At 41.6% G+C, this 21,496-nt stretch overlaps 5 protein-coding genes across 9 annotated transcripts in view; 4 read left to right on the plus strand and 1 right to left on the minus strand.

Annotated features, from left to right (window-relative positions):
• The first annotated feature begins 244 nt into the window (after positions 1-244).
• Positions 245-3,009, plus strand: rps2 (ribosomal protein S2). Of its 2 annotated transcripts, none has more exons than XM_019881491.1 (7): positions 245-324; positions 609-746; positions 840-929; positions 1,383-1,490; positions 1,576-1,909; positions 2,693-2,784; positions 2,880-3,009. In XM_019881491.1, exons 2-7 carry the CDS (start codon positions 612-614, stop codon positions 2,958-2,960), a joined length of 840 nt encoding a protein of 279 aa, XP_019737050.1. In that variant the 5' UTR covers positions 245-324; positions 609-611; the 3' UTR covers positions 2,961-3,009. The 2 variants fall into 2 exon arrangements, with proteins under 2 accessions (XP_019737050.1, XP_019737051.1); XM_019881492.1 differs by lacking the exon at positions 245-324 and adding an exon at positions 394-418.
• A 918-nt stretch (positions 3,010-3,927) lies between these two features.
• On the minus strand, positions 3,928-6,177 carry ndufb10 (NADH:ubiquinone oxidoreductase subunit B10). 2 transcript variants are annotated; one of them, XM_019881495.1, is made up of 4 exons: positions 5,939-6,177; positions 4,464-4,602; positions 4,167-4,306; positions 3,928-4,060 (listed from the first exon to the last, which is right to left on the minus strand). In XM_019881495.1, the coding sequence occupies exons 1-4, from the start codon at positions 6,084-6,086 to the stop codon at positions 3,969-3,971; spliced, it is 519 nt and encodes a 172-aa protein (XP_019737054.1). In that variant the 5' UTR covers positions 6,087-6,177; the 3' UTR covers positions 3,928-3,968. The 2 variants fall into 2 exon arrangements, with proteins under 2 accessions (XP_019737054.1, XP_019737053.1); XM_019881494.1 differs by lacking the exon at positions 5,939-6,177 and adding an exon at positions 5,114-5,352.
• Positions 6,178-7,117: 940 nt separating this feature from the next.
• On the plus strand, positions 7,118-12,640 carry LOC109522724 (60S ribosomal protein L3-like). Of its 3 annotated transcripts, XM_019881483.1 has the most exons (10): positions 7,118-7,306; positions 7,472-7,664; positions 8,230-8,398; positions 8,471-8,606; positions 9,525-9,711; positions 10,541-10,701; positions 10,780-10,881; positions 12,119-12,214; positions 12,280-12,399; positions 12,493-12,640. In XM_019881483.1, the coding sequence occupies exons 1-10, from the start codon at positions 7,304-7,306 to the stop codon at positions 12,550-12,552; spliced, it is 1,227 nt and encodes a 408-aa protein (XP_019737042.1). In that variant the 5' UTR covers positions 7,118-7,303; the 3' UTR covers positions 12,553-12,640. The 3 variants fall into 3 exon arrangements, with proteins under 3 accessions (XP_019737042.1, XP_019737044.1, XP_019737043.1); XM_019881485.1 differs by lacking the exon at positions 7,118-7,306 and having other exon boundaries at positions 7,532-7,645; XM_019881484.1 differs by lacking the exons at positions 7,118-7,306; positions 7,472-7,664 and adding an exon at positions 7,712-7,828.
• A 1,153-nt stretch (positions 12,641-13,793) lies between these two features.
• Positions 13,794-16,654, plus strand: LOC109522731 (methionine-R-sulfoxide reductase B1-A). Its single transcript, XM_019881496.1, has 4 exons — positions 13,794-13,940; positions 14,555-14,697; positions 15,104-15,218; positions 16,200-16,654. The coding sequence occupies exons 1-4, from the start codon at positions 13,886-13,888 to the stop codon at positions 16,217-16,219; spliced, it is 333 nt and encodes a 110-aa protein (XP_019737055.1). The 5' UTR covers positions 13,794-13,885; the 3' UTR covers positions 16,220-16,654.
• Positions 16,655-16,741: 87 nt separating this feature from the next.
• Positions 16,742-21,496, plus strand: part of LOC109522726 (heparan sulfate glucosamine 3-O-sulfotransferase 6-like) — a 29,694-nt gene continuing 24,939 nt past the window's right edge. The window contains exons 1-2 of the mRNA XM_019881486.1: positions 16,742-17,407; positions 21,019-21,095. The gene's annotated coding sequence lies outside the window, so the exon portion shown is untranslated. The remainder of the gene's footprint in view (positions 17,408-21,018; positions 21,096-21,496) is intronic.

Genomic DNA, 21,496 nt, shown 5'->3' on the forward strand with positions numbered 1-21,496 from the left:
TCTCTCTCTCTCTCTCTCTCTCTCTCTCTCTCTCTCTCTCTCTCTCTCTCTCTCTCTCTCTCTATATATATATATATATATATATATATATATATAATACATTATATATATATATATATATATATAATTTTTGTATATATATAATTTTTGTATTTATATAATTTATGTATATATAAAATACTATCATTTATGTAGGCTTTGTAGCGAAAGGTTGCCACTGCGAGGCAGTATGGGGCGAGATCTTATTTCTAAACATCGCGATGTTTCGTGTGCATAAAAACCATTGGGCCTTTCACCAGACCTTCTTCCTGTAATAACGATCACGTAAGTAGGCGCAAGTCCACACATTTGGACGCATAATCCGCCAAAATCTTGCACATCCTCACCTCAGTCCTATCGCTGGCTGCTAGAATATAACGTAAAGACTTATTTTTTACTGAAACCGATGATATTATTGACCGTTTTAATACATAATTTGTGTAGTCCTTATTTCCGAATATGGCGGCGAAACTCGTGTGCCTTTGTAACTGGAATGCCGGATACCACAAAGTCATGCAGAACTCGTTCGTCTTTACTCTTAGGGTAATGTCTCGCGTTTTATTCCACAGCAAATGGCGGACGACGCCGGTGGTAGGGGAGGTTTTCGCGGAGGTTTTGGCCCTGGTGGTCGCGGTCGGGGCCGTGGACGCGGCAGAGGCCGTGGAAGAGGCCGCGGTGCCCGGGGAGGCAAGGCCGAGGACAAGGAAGTGAGTGGATCACTTGTTCCTATCCGTTTAAAAGCACTCACTTATATCGAGACACACGAAGAAGACGATATCATTTCAATGTTTCCCTTGTAGTGGGTCCCAGTCACCAAGCTTGGCCGCCTGGTTAAGGACATGAAGATCAAGTCCCTGGAGGAGATCTATCTGTACTCTCTCCCCATCAAAGTAAGTTCTGTGTAAAGTTAATTGATCAAATAAACTGTTACTTTTTCGTGCTTGCTAAATACTTTTAAGACTAACGAAGAAAAATCTCAATTTGTGGTCTTGTAATAAGATTTGAACTTCATGATTGGGTCTACCACAATCATTTGATTAGGTACCATTTACAATTCAATCAATTTTTGGCCCAAATGTGTAAAATCTCATTTATTTTGCCCAATCGTTTGGTAGGGTTGAATGCAAAACTCTCATTTTGCAACATTTTATGTGCAATTACATGGCTTGTAATGACAGTATGTATGTATTTTGGGGGGGGGGTATTGAAAATGTATTTGAACTTAAAATCTAGAAGCATAAAATGCATAGAAAATTTGTAATACAATTCTGATTTATAATCTGCTGTTATGTGGCGGTTTCAATCATACACAATGTATTTATTTTATTTTTTTAACTTTACAGGAGTCTGAAATCATCGACTTCTTCTTGGGCTCCGGGCTGAAAGATGAGGTGCTGAAGATCATGCCTGTCCAGAAGCAGACCAGGGCTGGTCAGCGTACCAGATTTAAGGTGAATTCCCCTCACCTCATGTCCATTCGGGATGTGACTTTCCCCACAGTGGAGCTATAGCTGTGAGCATGTCTCGTGTTCACAGGCCTTCGTTGCCATTGGTGACTATAACGGCCACGTGGGCCTGGGAGTCAAGTGCTCCAAGGAGGTGGCCACCGCCATTCGAGGCGCCATCATCCTGGCCAAGCTCTCCATCGTGCCCGTCAGGAGGGGCTATTGGGGTAACAAGATCGGCAAGCCCCACACGGTTCCCTGCAAGGTGACGGGCCGTTGTGGCTCCGTGCTGGTGCGGCTCATCCCAGCGCCCCGTGGTACCGGTATCGTGTCGGCTCCTGTGCCCAAGAAGCTGCTCATGATGGCCGGAATCGATGACTGCTACACATCCGCCAGGGGCTGCACTGCCACACTTGGCAACTTTGGTAATATTTGACGGCAATGAATTCTCGCTTTTCGCTGGGGGGAAACTGATCTTCCATTTACAGTGGTGTCTTGACTTTCAAGTTTACAATTTGTTCAGTGACCACACTCACAAATTGTCATTCCCTCTCCAAGCTGTTCTCTGCAACCCCCTCAAAAAAAGTTAGATTTGTTAGGATTTTTTTGGGGGGGGGGGAGTGGAGGAACTGCACTAGTGTTATACTTTATAAAACCATACAGCAATATAATCGCAAATACTGCAAAGAATTGAAACACTTGTTGATAGTCCAACTGGCTTCATCAATGGAGCTCTGAATTGTGAGCATGAAGCTAACTGACATAAGAAATTTGCATTGTAGTCAAAATACATGGAATTTTTTTGTTTTTTAACACTAATGTTCAATGTTTTAAGGTTGCTGTCACATTCTTGTGGTCGCAATTGGAGACAAAAATTGGCCGAATGATGGCCTACAGCTCAAAACTCAGATCTTGGGTTTCTTGTAAGATGAGTTACCACTGTAACTTGGAACACTTGTTTTATGTGGGGGGTTTTGGGTGTCGAGCTCATTTTTCTCCTTACTCTGCTCAGCTTCACCTCTGCCCGTGGTGCCGTTGTCGTTAACTGGAGATACAGAAAAAGGCGTGTGTATAATTAATTTCCGGGTGACTCTCAGCGGGGTCTCTTCTGGTCCTCTTATTGACGCTCAACATTTTCTCCAAATAATTTGCTGCGGCGAAACTTTTTAGATGCATGTTATAGAAGTGAATTCTTCTCGCTCTTCCAGCCAAGGCCACATTTGATGCCATCTCCAAGACTTACAGCTACCTGACTCCTGACCTCTGGAAGGAGACCGTCTTCACCAAGTCTCCTTACCAGGTCTGAATGCTCACACTCCTTTCATTGAAAACTCTTCAAGCTAAAAGTAAAATTGGCTGTACTCTGATCAAACGTTTTTTTTTTTTTCCCTTCAGGAGTTCACTGACCATCTAGCCAAGACCCACACCAGAGTGTCGGTGCAGAGAGGCCAGGCTGTCCAGGCGGCGGCCTCCTAAACTTTTGTAGAGCCGAACTGTTGAAATAAAAGTTCTGGGGAAAACATCACATCCTTCTGCATTGTCTGTCATTGATACGAAAAACTTTTATTACAAACTGAGATTAATGTAGGAAACATTCAAAAGCCATGTTGTTACTATAGTTCTCTGAAAGTCATGACATTTTCAAATCATCGCGTCTACAACATTCCTACAAAACCACAACTTATGCTGCTTCGGAAAATTATATTCCAGAGGAATTATATAGTCTATAATTGCAACACTTGACAACTAATCCATCCATTTTATGAACAGCTAATGAATTGGCAAATTATTTTGGATAATCGCCAAATCATTGAGATAGCTTTTTAAATTAAAATTGTCTGAATGCTCTTAATTTCATCTTTACCACCGTAATTATCCAGTTTCAGTAGTCCTCCATGAAAGTGGACTGAGGTGAACACCAAATTTCAATCAAGGTGGCTTTGTGTCAATCATGTTTGATGCTGATTTTAAAAATACATATATTGAAAACCGGCTTTTTGAAATAGTCATTTATTGTTTAGAGGTTTGACCTACAAAAGTTTGTGCAACATGGCTTTTACCATGCACTGTATTTTATTGCTATGACATTTCAGAAAAAAATTACATGTTGCTGAATCTAACCCTTAATTGATAAATATATTTGCATTTTATTACGAAAACACGATTTGCTGGAGAAAATTTACAATGCAGATTCGGAAACGGCACAAAAACATCTTGGAAAGTTTACTTGCATCATATTTAGAAAATCTAGTGTTAATCGGTGTTTGATACATCTGTATAGTACTCGAGTAACTCGTGAATGGCTGGTGGAACATATTCACGTTGTGTGTGTACATATGGTAAAGGTTGCCCTTTAAATTTAATTGCCAAATGATTTCTTGCCCTCGTAAGACTAGCATGGTAACTGTATACTTAATTGGAAAAAATAGAACAGACGACAACACCGATTTAAGCGCTTTATTTTACAACTATTGCACAGAAGCCTTAAGCATTTTGAGTCTGAGCTGCTGCCATCATCCTCTCTTTTTGCTTCATCAAACACTTCCTGCCACTGGCATATGCTCCGAGGTCACCATCTGGCCCAAGACACAAACACATAAAATGATTCCCAAGGCAAAAAAAAAAGTTCATCGAATGTAGTTGAAGCAATTTGTGAGTGAAGCTATAATGTGAAAAACGTACAGCGTAACTGGTAGTTCTTTGAGACCTCTGTGAACTGCTCTATCTCCTTCGAACAGTTCTGCTGGTAGCTGGAGCCTTCTCTCTGATGGCAGGCCCTCATGCGCTCCTGGACTACCTTCACGATCTCCTGGTCCACTTTGCTGAGGTAAGACAACAATAATACATTCATAATTGAGCATTATAAGCAGAATTTTTAATTCAGATGTTGTATTTGGGAAGTAATCAGCTTGTGCAAGTGTGCCAAATGAAGTTTATGGTTCATGTACACTTGGGAGTGAATGCAAGAAATGATCTCACTAGTCTCTCCTCCACTGCATCTCAGCCTCATAGTAGCACAGGTAATCCCCTTCTTGGCACTGGGTCAGGTCAGGAACGCGGCGGAACTTCTGGTGGTAGTAGACTGACTTGTTTTTAGCCTGAATGCTGTCGACAGCCTCTGAAAAGAAAGTAATGCAAATTGTGTAGCAAAAGTGTTTAAAACGTGAGGTGTCTGAGCATGTGTATCCAATTTGGTACTAAACCAAGTAACTGCGTTTTTTATAACGGTGCGTGGACATGCTTTTTCATTTTGTTTGTATAATTTGGGAGTATAAACTATGGGAAAATCCCTGTCTTTTTTTCATCTATTTTGACGTACTAGTTGCTTTTTGTGTGACTGACAAAAGCTACAACTTAAGTGTTTTTTCATGCATCTTGTCCAGTAAAAAAAAAGCTTTTTAAGATGCATTGTGGGATATATACATGAGCACATAGGACAAAACGGCAAGGTGATTCCAAACACAACGCAAGCATTAAAAAAAAAAAAACTCACTCCAATTGAACCGCAATTAAAATTCTAAGTCATGTCACGTTTCACAGTGTAAGATACACCAAAACAATGCGTTTCATTCATAGTTGGGCGTCATTTGTTGTGCTAGCAGACTGCTAGCTGCGTTAGCTTCGTTTACCTCTAAATGTGGTGACAGGCAGGTCCACCGAGTAATAGAAGAGTTTGGACAAAATCAAGGCCGGGTTTGGCAGAGCCGTCTGTTTGTCCACAACGGGAGTCTGTCGAGGAGGCTCCGGATAGGCGTCCTTATTAAAGTCCAACGGCATTTTACCTTCTTTGAATCAATCCACGAGAAATCCGACAGTTCGACCTCGACAGTTCTCCTCTCGAGGTGGCGCATGCGCATTAGGCGCGACGCTAGAGGTCAGTGAAAACTTTTATTTGATGAAAACCTATCGCCTAATGAAAGTTTAGTTTTGGTCTTTTAAAAAACATTTGACGGTGGATATTTTTGATGTAAAATTGAGACAAATATTTTCTCCCAAACAGAAAGGTCGACAAATAAAGGTTGGTGTTCTAGGTGCTATTCATTGAGTAGCCGACAGATGTCAACAAAGAACCTCACGTTTCTAGTGAGGCACACGATGTCGTTCTAATGTTGCGCTCTCGTCGCTATTATCTATTTTGACGTACTAGTTGCTTTTTGTGTGACTGACAAAAGCTACAACTTAAGTGTTTTTTCATGCATCTTGTCCAGTAAAAAAAAAGCTTTTTAAGATGCATTGTGGGATATATACATGAGCACATAGGACAAAACGGCAAGGTGATTCCAAACACAACGCAAGCATTAAAAAAAAAAAAACTCACTCCAATTGAACCGCAATTAAAATTCTAAGTCATGTCACGTTTCACAGTGTAAGATACACCAAAACAATGCGTTTCATTCATAGTTGGGCGTCATTTGTTGTGCTAGCAGACTGCTAGCTGCGTTAGCTTCGTTTACCTCTAAATGTGGTGACAGGCAGGTCCACCGAGTAATAGAAGAGTTTGGACAAAATCAAGGCCGGGTTTGGCAGAGCCGTCTGTTTGTCCACAACGGGAGTCTGTCGAGGAGGCTCCGGATAGGCGTCCTTATTAAAGTCCAACGGCATTTTACCTTCTTTGAATCAATCCACGAGAAATCCGACAGTTCGACCTCGACAGTTCTCCTCTCGAGGTGGCGCATGCGCATTAGGCGCGACGCTAGAGGTCAGTGAAAACTTTTATTTGATGAAAACCTATCGCCTAATGAAAGTTTAGTTTTGGTCTTTTAAAAAACATTTGACGGTGGATATTTTTGATGTAAAATTGAGACAAATATTTTCTCCCAAACAGAAAGGTCGACAAATAAAGGTTGGTGTTCTAGGTGCTATTCATTGAGTAGCCGACAGATGTCAACAAAGAACCTCACGTTTCTAGTGAGGCACACGATGTCGTTCTAATGTTGCGCTCTCGTCGCTATTATTGTTACTGTACATTTCTGATAAATAGTATGTTCTCTTTGTGTTGTGTATACTTTTAAGATCCTAGGAGTTTAAGATCTTTGAAAGATAATTTTTCAATAAAATCCTTTGATGCAATATGTTTGTAACAATACCGTAATGGATATTCCCCAAAAATGCGAAATTATTTCATAGTGTATCTATTAACATAGCCAATTCTCCTTACTACACAAAGGATCTTAAATTTTTACTAGACAAATAAAATGTTGATTTGACGTCTTCCTTTTTTAGGGTAAAAAATGATACTGGTTAGTATTCGAGCAAAATGAAACCGTGTGCTGTTAGGTTGTCTTTGAAAAGCACAAAATCACTAAATTGAATAAGTTGTTGGAGTTTTGATAAATATGAGCAAAATTAAGCCTTTTTGGTTTGTTTTCCTTGGTCATACAGTAGCTCTGACATTCATATTTAAATGTCAATTTTTTTTTTTTTTTTGCAACACCTGTATATGCCTGAAAACTGTTTTGGTTATTTGCAATTTTTGGGTGTTGTTCTTTTGCAATTTTAAATATCATGTTGCAACTCTCACTGACTAGCCTGCCACCCCCCACCCCCTTATGATTATTAAGTGTTAAACTTGGCCACCTGGCAATGCAATCCTTCCCCCTCTCCACTCCATTCTTGGCTAAATGGTTCCCCTCGACTGGTCATTGCACCACGTTAAACTTCTGAGCGCCCACTCCTCCCGTCTGCTCCACTTTGGCAATGTTATTTGAAAGTGAAAACGGCTCCTCAGTGGGGCCAAACACCAAAGCAGAGCCTGACATTGTGTGCCTTCCTACGTCTGGTTCTTTTTTCTAGCTCTTACCTGGTCAGCGTGTGCAGACATGGTCAGTGGTCTTTGTGTTATGCTTCTCTATTCAGCTTTAATGTGACTTTAACATGTTTGTTTTAGGATTATTGTATGAATCTCAGGTGCCGGCTGTTTACACCAACGTTTGAATTCTATATTAATGTGCATGTGTTGTCTGTGGGGTTGGCTTTCTCTTATCTAGTCACATCGCAAATTTCACGCACCACGCCATGGACACTTGGGCTTTCTCCCCCGCAAGCGTAGCAAAAGGCACCGAGGCAGAGTGCGTACTTGGCCTAAAGATGACCCCAGCAAGCCTGTGCACCTCACCGCCTTCTTGGGATACAAGGCTGGCATGACCCACACCCTCAGAGAGGTGCACCGCGTTGGTCTCAGTATGTACATTGTGGAACATGTGGATTTTTGTGTTTTTAGGAAAGGCAATTCAGATGGGAAAAATAGAATAAAGTTCACATACATCTATACAAATGCCAGGAAAAGCCCACTGGAACAGCTGGACTTCATTTTGGGTTAATCAATGCACTTTATATGATGGCAAGTGTGTGCTGCTAATTATTTAACGCAAGTTTGAATGTGAATGGTAAATTCTGAGCACAGCCACATATGCAGTTAAAAGATGGTGTGCATGCTTGCAAAACCGCATTCGAAACCATCATCATATCATCAACATTATTATTATTACTTTAAAATGAATTGTACAGATTAAGGTTGCATTCATCACACCAAAAACATTTTGAACTTATTTTTTTTCTGAGTCATATGTTAACAGTACAAAACCTGGCATTTGAACAGGGGTTTGTAGATTTTTTTTTCTCAAGTTGGAAATTAAGGCTCTTGAGTCTGTGGCTGGCTTGGCCTCGCACGACGACTGAAAGGTCCTGCTGCGTACCACGTGTCGTAGCTACTACTTTGAGAATCACTGTTCTATTTCCTCCCCAGAGCAAACAAAGCGTGAAGAGGTGGAGGCGGTTACCATCATTGAGACCCCCCCGCTCATGGTGGTCGGAGTGGTGGGCTACATCCGCACCGTGCAGGGTCTGTGCGCCCTGAAGACCATCTTTGCTGAACATCTCAGTGACGAGTGCAAGCGCAGATTCTACAAAAACTGGTAAGGGTGTGATGTGACTGCCACAAATTAGGTACACTTGCACAACGCTGCCCATGTTTCTGTTGGTTTCAGGCACAAGAGCAAGAAGAAAGCCTTCACTAAATACAGTAAAAAGTGGAAAGACGAAGCCGGGAAGAAAGCGCTGGACAAGGATTTTACTCTGATGAAAAAATATTGTTCGGTCATTCGGGTTATTGTTCACTCTCAGGTAAGACAATGCTCAGAGTATAACCGTGTAGATTACCGCTCTAAAAGCAACATCTAGCTTGCACTGTGGCAAAAGGGCAATATCCACCTGACCACATGCAATAGAAGGATTGGATGTCACTCGCATCCCCCGGCTGCTGGGTGCAAAACAAGTCTGGCCGCGCGGTAAGCTGCTGCTGTTTCAAATGACAGTTTAAAAATAATTTTTAGAGCAGAACGTGTCGGACTTTGCCAGGGGAAAACCTTGATTTTGGCAGGCAACAAGGCAAAGGTGAGCCAAGACCACTTATAACAGTGTGCGAAGGTTTCAGCTTGGTAACACGATCAGTATGCACTTCTAAGAGCAGATGTGATCTCATGCTTTTCTCATAGCTAGCTCAAACCTGATTTTGTGAGACAGAGGGCGTCTTATTTCTCACTACAATGTTCTCGATCAGTGGTTCTTAACCTTGTTGGAGGTACTGAACCCAACCAGTTCAAATGCACATTCATCAAACCTTCATTGGTGAAAAATAAAAATGATTTTTTACAAATTCAAGACATAAAAAAAGACACATTTATTAAAACAGAAAAAAGTAAATAAAATTTCAAGTCATAACTATAATTTTTTTAAAATTGTGCACAAAATGAACCGTGCATGACATACTGTCACGACAGTCACACGTTGACGACTAAGCGAACTAAATTTCCCACAGCACTGATTGGACAAGCAATGTAATGTGATCATCTGCAGCCAGCGATGGCCAAGCGGGCGTATCATAATTAATTGACAAGTTAAGTCGGGTGTGTCTTTACCTCCATGGCAGATGCCCCGTCGAACCCCTGAGACCGATTCACCGAACCCCTGGGGTTCGATCGAACCCAGGTTAGGAACCACTATTCTAGATTCTACTGCGCTGGTCTTTTAACTAATTTTCAGATGCGATTGCTGCCCATAAAGCAGAAGAAGGCTCACGTCTTGGAGGTGCAGTTAAACGGGGGGAGCATTTCGCAAAAGGTCGACTGGGCAAAGGAGCGCCTGGAGCAAGCGGTGCCCGTGTCGGCAGTTTTTCACCAGGACGAGTTGATTGATATCATTGGGGTTACAAAGGGTCACGGCATTAAAGGTTAGATGCCAATCATCAGGAAAATCAAATATGATTTCACCATGATGTCGCATGCACCTCCAGGTGGCAGAAGCTTCAGCAATGGGACTACTTGGCCACCCAAGGCAACGCAATTGGGAAAACAGAGAAAATGGCCTGAACAATGATTTTAGCCTTTTTCTCTACCACCGTAGTTCGAATGTGTAACATTTCCGTCGAAAGGATGATGCTACATGAGGGAAATTACAGTTCAAGAGGTAAATTGATTTCAAAATAGAGGTGGAGGAAATTCAGACGTAGTTAACATGATTATTAAGATTAGTTGATTAGTTTGTTTTCTATTGCTTGAATTAATGCAATGGTCTTGCTAGGTCTTGCTATTTTGACGCTGGAATGGATATTTTACTGTAGGACTGATGTTTGCGAGCAAGCGACGGACTGGAATACTTTATTTTGAAGGAGGTCGACACAAATCCTCGAAAGTACCATCCATTCATCTTCAACACCACTTATCCTGAACAGGGTCACATGGGGGTGTTGGAGTTTATCCTAGCTGACTTTGGGCGGAAGGTGGACTACACCCTGAACTGGTCGCCAGTCAGGGCAACATATAGAGACGAACAACCATTCACACCCACATTCACACTGTCACTGGGTGGGAACCACCTCTAAACCTTTTGAAACATATCTAGTGGCACAACATAGATTTCAGTTCAGGTCAATGGTAATCTCTTGCTTTCTGCCACCCGGAAACAACCTGGCGACTATCATTATTATTATTCCTTTTTTTTTTTTTTTTTTACAAAAATAAAAAAGTCTACAGGTAATGTCATTGGTCATTTGGTAACAGGTGTAACAAGCCGCTGGCACACAAAGAAGCTCCCCAGGAAAACTCACAAGGGGCTGCGGAAGGTGGCGTGCATCGGAGCGTGGCATCCAGCTCGAGTGGGCTTCAGTATAGCACGGGCAGGTCAAAAGGGCTTTCACCACCGTACTGAGATCAACAAGAAGGTCCGTGTTGTGCTTGCGACCAAAATGCTGTTATCTTTCGATGTTGGACATCAACGTTTGATCTCCTGCTGTCCTCAGATCTATCGAATTGGTCGAGGCGTTCATATCCAGGATGGAAAGGTGATCCGGAATAATGCCTCCACGAGCTATGACATCAGCCAGAAGACCATTTCCCCCATGGTATTGACATTTTGAGACTGCTGAGCTGGGGCGTCGGGCTCTTTTTCGTCGTGGGCCATATTTTAGTTAGGGTTTTCCTCAGAAGATCGTTACAACTGTGAAAACACATACAGAGGTGCCTCAAGATTAACTTGTTCCGTGACCATGCTGGTATTGGTAACTTTAAGAACTCCTATCTCAATTCATCTTCCATCCATCCATTTTTTTGTCCGCTTATCCTCACAGCGGTCGTGTGCGTGTTCTGTAGCCTATCCCAGCTGTCTTCAAGCACTAGGCGGGGTACACCCTGGACCGGTTGCCAGCTGAAATCGAACCCTGCACTTCTGCTCTCTGGGGCGGAGGTGCTAACCAGTCGTCCACCGTGACAGCTCAATTCATCTTTTCTCATTGAAATAAATGGAAATGGCATTTATCTTGTTTCAACACCCCCCACCCCCTCCAAAAAAGTCAGTAACATGTGAAAAATAGCACTGAATAATATTGAACTTTATAAAAATATAGCACTGAATGTAAAGAATTGAGCAATTTCTGCCACATTTATTTCTGCTTCACTTCAGTGGACATTGTGCTGCTCCTTCTGGTGTGCGCACCTTGGCCAGCCACAGTAATACTAACCATTCTTCGCTGACCATTCTTCGCTGAAGATAAATAATATATGCCTGTTTTAATTGTTATAATTCACCGGTCAATGAATTTTTACAATTTTTAAATCACAGATGCAAATAATATTTTTTATAGGATTTTTATTTTTTTTTGCACTGACTCCAAATCTGCCCTTATTGATTTTTTTATTTATTGTAGAACATCTGGTTTTTCTAATAACATGCTTTTGGCTAGTGACCAGTTCAAGGCGAACCTCGCCTCTTGCTCTTTGGTGGCTGGGTTAGGCTCCCGCGTGCCTTCAACTTGAGTGAGAATAAGAAGTACAGAAGTTGGATAGATGCAGAATGTGTAATATATATATTTTCTTAATATTTATGAATTAAAGATCAGGTTCAGTAACAGGTGGATTTTTTCAGAAACGTCTTAGCTACAAATTAAAATGCATGGTGATATTCATATTGCAAAAGCTTTTTTTTTCATCGGTAAAAATGAAAATCTCAAAAACCTGACGTGCTTGGAAAAAAGGACACTTTAGAAATCAGCATCAAAAATGTTTAGGGAGGCAAAGCCATATTTAAAATTTGCTGTTGACCAGTGTTGAGGGTGTTATTCCACCATGTGTGTTCAAATGCAGGGAGGCTTTCCACACTACGGAGAGGTGAATAATGATTTTGTCATGGTGAAAGGTTGCGTAGTCGGTGCCAAGAAACGCGTCCTCACACTCCGAAAGGTAAGTCTCACCTTTTTAATGGTGGCTTATATATTCCAAGATATTCATAACTATGTTCCTTCCAGTCTTTGCTGGTGCACACGTCTCGCAAATCATTGGAAACCATTGAGCTCAAATTCATTGACACCACGTCCAAGTTTGGTCACGGTCGCTTCCAGACCGCGCAGGAGAAAAGAGCTTTTATGGTCAGCGACTTTTTCCCATGACACCACCATGTTGATTTCTTCTTGTGCTCCCCCATCAGTTCTTGACTTCTGACCTCTGGCTTATACCTGCAGGGCCCACAAAAGAAGGATGTCTTGAAAACTCCGCCTGTGCCTCAACCAGAGGAGGTCTAAAATATTTGGCAGTATTTTCCGTGATGAAGCAGAGTTTTCCGAAAGGAAGGTGAAATTTATCATTAAAAATAAAATAAAGGTTTTATTGAACCAACAAGAGTCACTTCTTACAGATGGCAACAAACATACATATATACACATACATTTTTTTTAATGAGATGTTCCTTCAGTTTGGGCAAGAGTTTTTCAAATCGCTGAGGATAGGTTCTCTCCAACCAACTAAAAAAATAAATTCAGCGATTAAAAAAAGAAATCAGATTCAACATAAAAATGCCCATGCTCAATAATAACCATTGGAAAATGGGGACTCATTCACATCTCAGCAGACTGAGTATTTTTAGCCACCGTTTGTCAGCCTTTGTGGGGGATGGGCGGTGATGAAGTGGAATTTGCCAGGGTGCGAATGGCCTAGATGGGCCATGTCATGAGAGGCACAAACAAATCATCCATGTTGGGCACGACAAACAATTTCTGTTGATGACAACAGCTGTTGTGTTCACTGATCACTAAAATACAACTGTTGAGGAGGAAGTGACACTGAGGCAGAGGTGGTACCATCCTGACCATGCGCCATGACGTGCATGTATTCTGTAAATTCAAAGGATTCACATCAGATCTGAACGAAAGTAATCCGGTTGGATACCTGGGGTGGTCTAGTGTGCCCTACACCTGGTCTGGTTCCGGGATAACAAAAATAGATTTTTAATGATTTTTTTTAATCAAGCGAAAAGGTCAAAAAGTCATATTTCAGAGGCCTTTTAGTTTGAAATTGAACATCAGAACTGAATGCCAGTACTGTGGTTGAAAACCTGGGGTGCCCTAGTGTGTCCAAAATATTGTGTGGTTGCAGGATAACTCAGATTCATTTTGTAATTATTTTTTTAAATATCAGGTGAAATTTTACTCATTGATGTAGATGTACCATTGACTTTATTTTCTATCTCAACATCAGAACGCCTCTTGGAGCTATTCTGAGAGAGTTTTCGTTCTCTCTTGGTGAACTCATCGTTGCCTGACACCCAAGAAATTATTTTATAACATTTAAAATCCAAACCATTGACGTGCATGCATTAGTTGGTCTACTTTTATTTTGAAGGTGGGCAACGCCGCTCGATGGCGGCAGATTACCGTAATGCAGAGTATTAACAATCGCTGTGACGGCTGGTTTGACTTCAATTTTGCGAGTGGAGGCTGGCCTGGCCGCAGTTGTGATTTCAAGGCGGAAGTTGTTGATGCGTACGATTTGCGTGCTCTTTAATCGTCATAACCGGTAGTTTTACTAAACAAGCTTTATTGTTTCGTTCTGCATCAACTCGACTAAAGGCAGGTGGAAATGTCCTTTTGTGCCTTCTATGGTCGGGAGGTTTACAAAGACCATTTCAAACCAGGTGCTGTTACAACTAACGAGACTTTACTCGATGTTCTTTCGTAATTCGTTGCCATTTAGAACTCCTTAACATTCCAAGTCAACTGTGGCGAGCTAGCTGCTTAGCTAAGCTTGTTATTCAACTCTTTTATTTTTTTTTTCAGATGTCTCGACAGCTAAGACAAGGAATTTAAATTAATTGCCTATGTGCGACATAACCGAGAAGTTGCCTTCGAATGGTGTAATTTATACAAATTAAAAACTAAGAACTTTTGTAAAAAAAAAACGTGAATTGCACAACCCTTCCAAAACAGCCATCTCACACTTTGTCTAACACGATAACTGGCGTCCTAATCGACGTCATTACCCATGGTTTAAAAACACAACAACATTTAGACACGTATTGACGCCTCTGGCCGATTTAGACCCACTAGTGAACTGTCCTGTTTTTTTATTGTATGTTTGTTTTTAAATACCGGATGAAACTGGCGAAAACCCACGTAAACTCCACACAGGAAGGCTGGAACAGGGATTCGAACCTCAACCCTCAGCTGTGAGGCAGCCTCTGCCTCACAGTTCTGAGGTATGTGTAATATTTAATTTGGAGGCATCTAAATCCATTTTGTCTTCCTGTAGGAATTTACGCATGCGCCAAGTGTGATCACCATCTTTTCTCCAGCCGTTCCAAGTATGAGCATTCGTCTCCTTGGCCGGCCTTCACGGAGACCATCCACCAAGACAGTGTGGCCAAACATGAGGAGAGACCTGGAGCCTTCAAGGTACAATCGCAAGAAAGTCACAAATTGATGTCTATTACAAAACACTACAGGGGTCACAATAATTCGATTACTCAACAACTTATCAATCATCAAAGTAATCAACTATTTCGCTAATTAATTCTTAGCCCTGTGGGTTAACCTCAAATTGTCCAAAACGTCAAACTTCAGCTTCTACACACACACACACACACACACACACACACACACACACACACACACACACACACACACACACATATTATTATTTGGATTTACATTGATTGTGCAGTGAACTCAAATACAAAATCATTTTTTGTCCGATTAGTTGATGGAATAATGGACAGAATAATCAATTTTAAAAATATTGGCTTGTGACAGCCATACAAAGCACTCATTGGATTATTATTATTATTATTTTTAACTCCAGGTTCTGTGCGGCAAGTGTGGAAATGGCCTAGGCCACGAGTTTGTCAACGACGGGCCCGGCAGAGGCTTGTCTCGTTTTTGAATATTCAGCAGCTCACTGAAGTTCATCCCTAAAGGTACAGTCAGAGAATATGTAATTCCCTCAGAAATTCTACCTGAATGCAGAGAAATGCTGTCACCAAGCACAAATATTAACAACTAAATGAACTGAGGACCATTGTCAACCCATTGGCAGGAGTAAATAACTTTCGTCTCGGATACCATGACGACATTCCCATGTAATCCCTGAGTTATACTTTTTATCTTCGACTTGTATTTGTTGAGAATTGGTGACGCTACCTTGATTGTTTTAAACATTTTCTATGGTGCAGAAAATTTGCATTCAGACAATTTATTCTGTTACAACTACTGCGGTGCCTTGACTTATGAGTAAAATTCCTTCCATGTTTATAACGTAACTTTCAAATCATCTTTCACCATTGAAATGAATGGAAATGGCGTTACTCAGGTCGAAGCCCGTTTAGTGCCTTCTGGTGTGTGCGCATCTTGGCCACCAGTGGGCAGTACAATACAAACATACAGACACAAACGAGGAAAAGTTTACACCTGACGCAGTAACTGCAGTAATAAGTTATTTTTCGCTGAGGATAAAGATTTGCCAGTGAGTGATTAATCTGTTTCTCCATGTGTTGCTTCACCATTTGTTTTCAAATATCCATTCCTTAAAGGGTTTTGTTACCGCAACATTACACTTTCTATGGTGTTTTGCATTGTGTTTAGTATTAAGCTTGTAGAGTTTTGTAAGGCAAAGTTATGGAGTTGTGTTTGTTAGAATTAAGCCTTTATATGTATAGATGAATGCTTACAACAATATATATCTTTTGCATTTCTTCTCTGCCGTAAATGTCTGCTTTTCGGGCATTTTGTGTTCTTTTAATGATGTAAACAGTACAGGTGTCAGGCTGCCGTTTGGGATGAATTGTTTTTGTTCAACGTAGTATACCATTTGAGAAAACTAAATAAAAATATTTCCAGCTGAATTCGAAGAAAAGTCCACATGATGCCTTTTTTTTTTTTTTTTTTGCTTTGCTACACAGACAAAGTTGATGGACAGTAAAGTGAGCGCACTGCAGGAGGTGCTGCTTGACGTCTGGATGCCGCTAAGTAAGTGTGGACAGCAAATGAAGCACTCTGGGAAAAAGCCTGACTGGGGAGCACCAGAGTTCGGATCGGAGAGTGGCCGCACTGGACAGCAACAACAGATTATGCAATGTTTGAGATTCAGGAGAGAATACCTTTGCTCATATTTGTAGTAGGGAATCAAGTTACTGTATTTGTGAAATTTTATAAGTATACCATATTCTCTCAATTTTTATGATATTAATTTTAAAAAGTTATCTTCGCTATGCAGCCTGTATTTCTTTTTCTTACAGAATTGTGTGAAAACATGCACAAAGCAAAATTTGCTCTCCCCTCTTGGTGAAAATAAGCAGTGCTTTGCTGCTTCGTAACAGCGTCGTGTATAATAAATATATTTCAAGATACATTTTAACCATTCTTGTTGCTTTGTGTTTCGCCTGAATGAATGTTTTGACGTATTCCCAAGGCATGACGAGCTCAATCTAGGAGCTGCTTCAAAGTACAATTGCAGCATTTCTTCAACAGGTGGTGCGCTTAGACCTTCAATGTGATGTCATCGACGTACAGTACGTATGAGGAAAATGGATGTAAATGCAAGTTATAAGGCACCAGACAGCGTCTAATTTATGTTTTGCTCTTATAACCACAGTATAAAATTATACGCACTGATAATTATGTTAACCAGCCATTAAATCAGCAGTGGCGTCAACTCATGACAGAAATGCTAATAATGTAACATTCCCTCCAATACTATTAATACTGTTAAATGTCAGTGGTCTGAAGTGTTCTTTTAACCCATTTCAGGTTCTAAGTGGACTAACAAGCCTGCTCTTTTTTTTTTTTTTTTTTAAATAGCACGTAGCTCCATGATGGAATTCTAAACAAAGCGAGTATGTGGGCGCAGGTTCAAAAGCTCTATGGCTGCCTGATAGTTGAGGCAGGAGCAGGTGTGTCAACACCTGCGGAGTATTCAACAGCAACATTTCATTGTGTTGTAACACGGTGGACTTGTGCCAACATTTGTGTAAACACAATTTCAGACATTCATTTGATGAATGTTCAATACATTTTGTGCAGATGAAAGCTGTGTGATATAACTACACCGACATACAAATCCACGAACGTGTCCAAGGCCTCTGGGAGTTTGCTGTTTTCATCAGTGAAGGTAGTATCTGTTCTGCTGCGTGCATGTGTCAATAACAGATCTTGCTTTGAGATACTTTGCATGGATCGTATAAATTGTACTATGCTTTGGAACCTTATGATGGCCTTAAAGCTACTCAAGCGAACGGTGTCTGAACTGCACTTTGGGACAGGAAAACTTGGCAATTGGTGGCAATTTTGCAATGCTGCTCCATTGTCAATTGGCAAGCCATGGGCAGGGGAATGATAAACTGACAAAACCGACAAGCCTAAACTGTCAAATATTGAGGTTCTCACATACTGTATGTCCGAATGTTGCCTCGATCAAAATCGGAAAAAGGAAGTGTGTAATAACTTTTGGAACACCTTGTATATTTTAAACATTTTCCATTTCAATCTGCAGTTTACTAAGAGTCGTCAGTCGACGGTCTAAGCTCGCCCTCTCCGTTTTGTCCTAATTTTGCCCGGGAGCTCTTCATTTATCCAGTAATACCTTCCTTGCCACTGATTAGATGTCTCTGTTGTGGTTCCTCTTTAAAGTGGCCACACACAGCTGGCACACAGACTCCTCAGCGTCCTCGGGGTGAAGTCTGGATGAGGTAGCAACAAACCCTAGCAGACAAAAAACAAAAAAACCCCCAAAATAAACCAGATGTGAGAATGACAGATGGGGAGGAAAGAAAAAGGAAGGGGGGTGCAATTAACATGCGCTATCTGCAGTCGAACACTCTTTCTGGCTGGCATCGGCTCAGCAGCTGCATGGCCGAGAGGAAGCAAACAGGAAGCAGGAAGTGGTAATCCTCTGATAAAAATCATGAGACAGAGTTGGACAGCGAACACATTTTTTTTCCTCCTCCGCTGATCTCTGGGGCTCATTTCGAATATGAATCCGTAATTATCGGCTGAGGGCCGAGCCCGGAGGTTGCCACTGAACAATACAGTACACGAGGCAGCCTCCTTTGATTGTAATGTTTATGAGCAGCTCACATCCACCCGGGCTGTTTATGAGCAGAAGCACCTGCTTCTGTTTTGAGTCCGACAGAATAACTCCATGCCACGCCACTCCAATTCATTTCCACCGAAACCATCTCGTGGACTCTGCAGCGGACAAGCTCGCCCTGAGCGTTAACGTGTCAGAGGAAGCCAAACACCTCCTCCTATGTCACGGCTGTGGTGAAAATGCCCTCCATATGAGTTTTGACTGGGCGTGATGAAGAAAAAGATAAATGGGGCTTTTATACAGCCAGATTCTTGCTGTGGATCAAAGATGATCCCTGGAAGACATTGAAGATACTCCAAGTACTTAGTGTGTCTGTCAGGACAACACATGCTCGGAAAAGAAGGGCCTTGAAAAATGAAATCGGAGCAAAAGAAATTGCTGGTAGTTCAGTACCAAGTCGATGACTATCTGTAGCTGCTCGAGCCGCACACCAATTAGAAAACTGCTGTTATGAATTTATGTTTAGCATTGCAGTGAATGTCATAGTTAAGTATTGTGTATCTTGTTGACTCCCAAATTGATCCAATTTCACCCTAAAAAAAAGACAAAAAAATATCCTGGATTAATTGATGCCATCCTAAAACCCTTATCAACTGTGCAGATGATTTTTTTTTTTTGCATGTTGCATTATTCTCAATCAAAATGTGTTTTAAAATTACAGTATATAGAAATTGTCAGTCGATTTGTATGAGTAAACCAGTTTCATTATGGTGTCTTGTAGATTGTTTCACTACTGTGCGTATAAACTTTGAACCTATATCAACAGTGATTTCCATCTTGAGGAAATATTGTGTATAATATATATTTGTGTATATTTCTTGCCAACTAAATGCCAGAGGCTTAAACGCATAAGTGATGGAAAAAGGATGCACCTTTGAAGGCTGCCATTTCGCAAAAAAAAAAAACATGATTCATTTTGAAATCTAGCTCATAACTTTGGTGACCTGCACCACCTTTTTGTCACTTTTATCACATGATCACATGACTTCTTCCGACCTCCACCGTTTTCAGTACCGCAGACAGGGTTTTGAACATCGCGTTTGTGTTTGAAGATATCTCTCACTATCTCCTCACTCATCTGTCTCAGAGAAGATAGCTCTTCACCATAACCCCCCGCATCCCCAGACAACAGCGCAGGTCCACCTGACAGCTTCAAAGTGAAGTGTGGTACTGGTATTGTTCTGGCGGATCAGGGAGACGGGCTCTTATTTTCTGGGCAGGACAAAAGTGGCTGATTGTGGGCCCCACATGCTACCTTTTATCCTGGTCTCAGAGCAGACTACACAGGGATTTTTTTTTTGGGGGGGGGGGTTCTTTAGTGAGGGCCAACATAATCCTGAAAGAAATGCTCTTCTTTGTGCTTTTTTTTGTCTATGCAGAAGAAGAACAATCCCTCCAGGGGGCTGCTTGGTTGCATACTCTGTAGATTTTTTTTTTTTTTTTTTTGAGCGGGTCTACATAAGCAATTAAAGGAAGTTAAATGGAACTTTGAAGAGGTTTTGGGCAAAGGACAAAACTTTTATTAGCACAAAACCATTTTTGTCGGGACGAGACGACTATAGAACAGCTGGAGTTTATTTGGTATTAATCAGAGGCACTTTAAATGGCGGCGAGTGTGTTTTCACTCGCAGTTAACATGACTGAATGTTTTTAGTTCATTCCGAACACAGCCACATCCCAGTTGGAAGATCATGTTTTTGTACACTTATGCAGGCTAAACAAATGGGCTCCGTGACACGCACTGTCCTCCCGCAACCCCGCCCACCCTGTCCAAATTTCAGCCACCCACGGAGCAAACCCTGCAATTTGCTCATCCTCTCTCATCTTCTTGGCTAGTTATGCCACAGTGTATGCCACATGAGATGCACTGCATACCTACCACACAGGGGTAAAAGAGGGGGTGGGGGGAATCAACTCAAGGGTGTGTTTTTGAGAAATTAGCCCTAAATATCTTGAGTGCGTGTGTTTCCAGCAGATGTGCACTTCAAGGTTTTGGCTTAGCTGACCACGTTGGTTCTTGGTGGTTCTTTGATGAAAGTAGAAATTTTGAGTTCTGCAGAAACTGTGACCACTGGAAAATGCTGTCATGATTGAGTTAAATTGCTCAAAAGAGAAATGAATTATTTGTGTGGATGCCGGAATATTTTCAATTTGAACATTAGTACCGCGCATACATACAGGAAAAAAAAACCTGCACAGAAATAATGGTAACATACTCTTAACATGCTTACACTGGAAGTAGTGCAGCCGATAGAAATGCTAAGAAATTAAGATAATAGAACACATTCATATAATTTCACGCAACAAATTTTTGCGCGTGTTCACATGGTTCCGAATCAACAAGTGTCTGGCCCTGGGAAAATGAATAGCTCGCACGACCTGAACAAGATGCAAATTTTTCTCTTTGATTGTGTTGTCTGGCGGTGTTAAAACAGGTCGAGCAAAACAAATAAGATGTGAGCACTCCTTCATGTTTATCATCCAAAGTCAAACTGGGACAAGCACTCTCACGGTGTTGGTATAATTAATGTCTTCATAATTTTCATCCAAAGTCAAACTGGGACAAGCGTTCACGGTGTTGTCAGAATTAACGCCAGTCGGAGCCGCTTCCTGACTCGTGTCTATTTTAATAGGTGAGCGTGAGGAGCCGTGCCGTCCCTCTGAACATCAACAAGCGCAAAAGGAAGCGACGAGCAAGATTGGACCTCTGGTGAGTGACTTGCGCACACAAATATTCGACTGTGCACCGTGTGCGTCTGTTTGTGGGATCCTCACATCTTGAGAAGGTGGAGTGGCGCTGAGGGGGGATTTCCACTCACCTGGCAGCTTAATGCCCCCCGGCACCTCCTGTGCAGCACAGTCGAGCGCGTGGCGCAGCACAGTACTTAAACCCACCTCCTCAGTTGCAGAGCCAAGTGAATCTCCATAGTTATCCATCATCGCCTTCCCCTTGCATGTCAGAAAATCATTTGACATTTTGGCGTGGCTAAAATTCAGTTCTGCTCCGCTGGATTTTCTTTTCTTTGTGTGCCAGGAAAGGCAAACGTACTCTTTCATCGCCTGTCAGCACTCAGCGGGAATTTTATCTCTTGCTCTCGCACCCAAAGGGCT

Source organism: Hippocampus comes, unplaced genomic scaffold (genome assembly GCF_001891065.2).
Source record: "Hippocampus comes isolate QL1 unplaced genomic scaffold, H_comes_QL1_v1.1 scaffold458, whole genome shotgun sequence".
Classification (NCBI taxonomy): domain Eukaryota; kingdom Metazoa; phylum Chordata; class Actinopteri; order Syngnathiformes; family Syngnathidae; genus Hippocampus; species Hippocampus comes.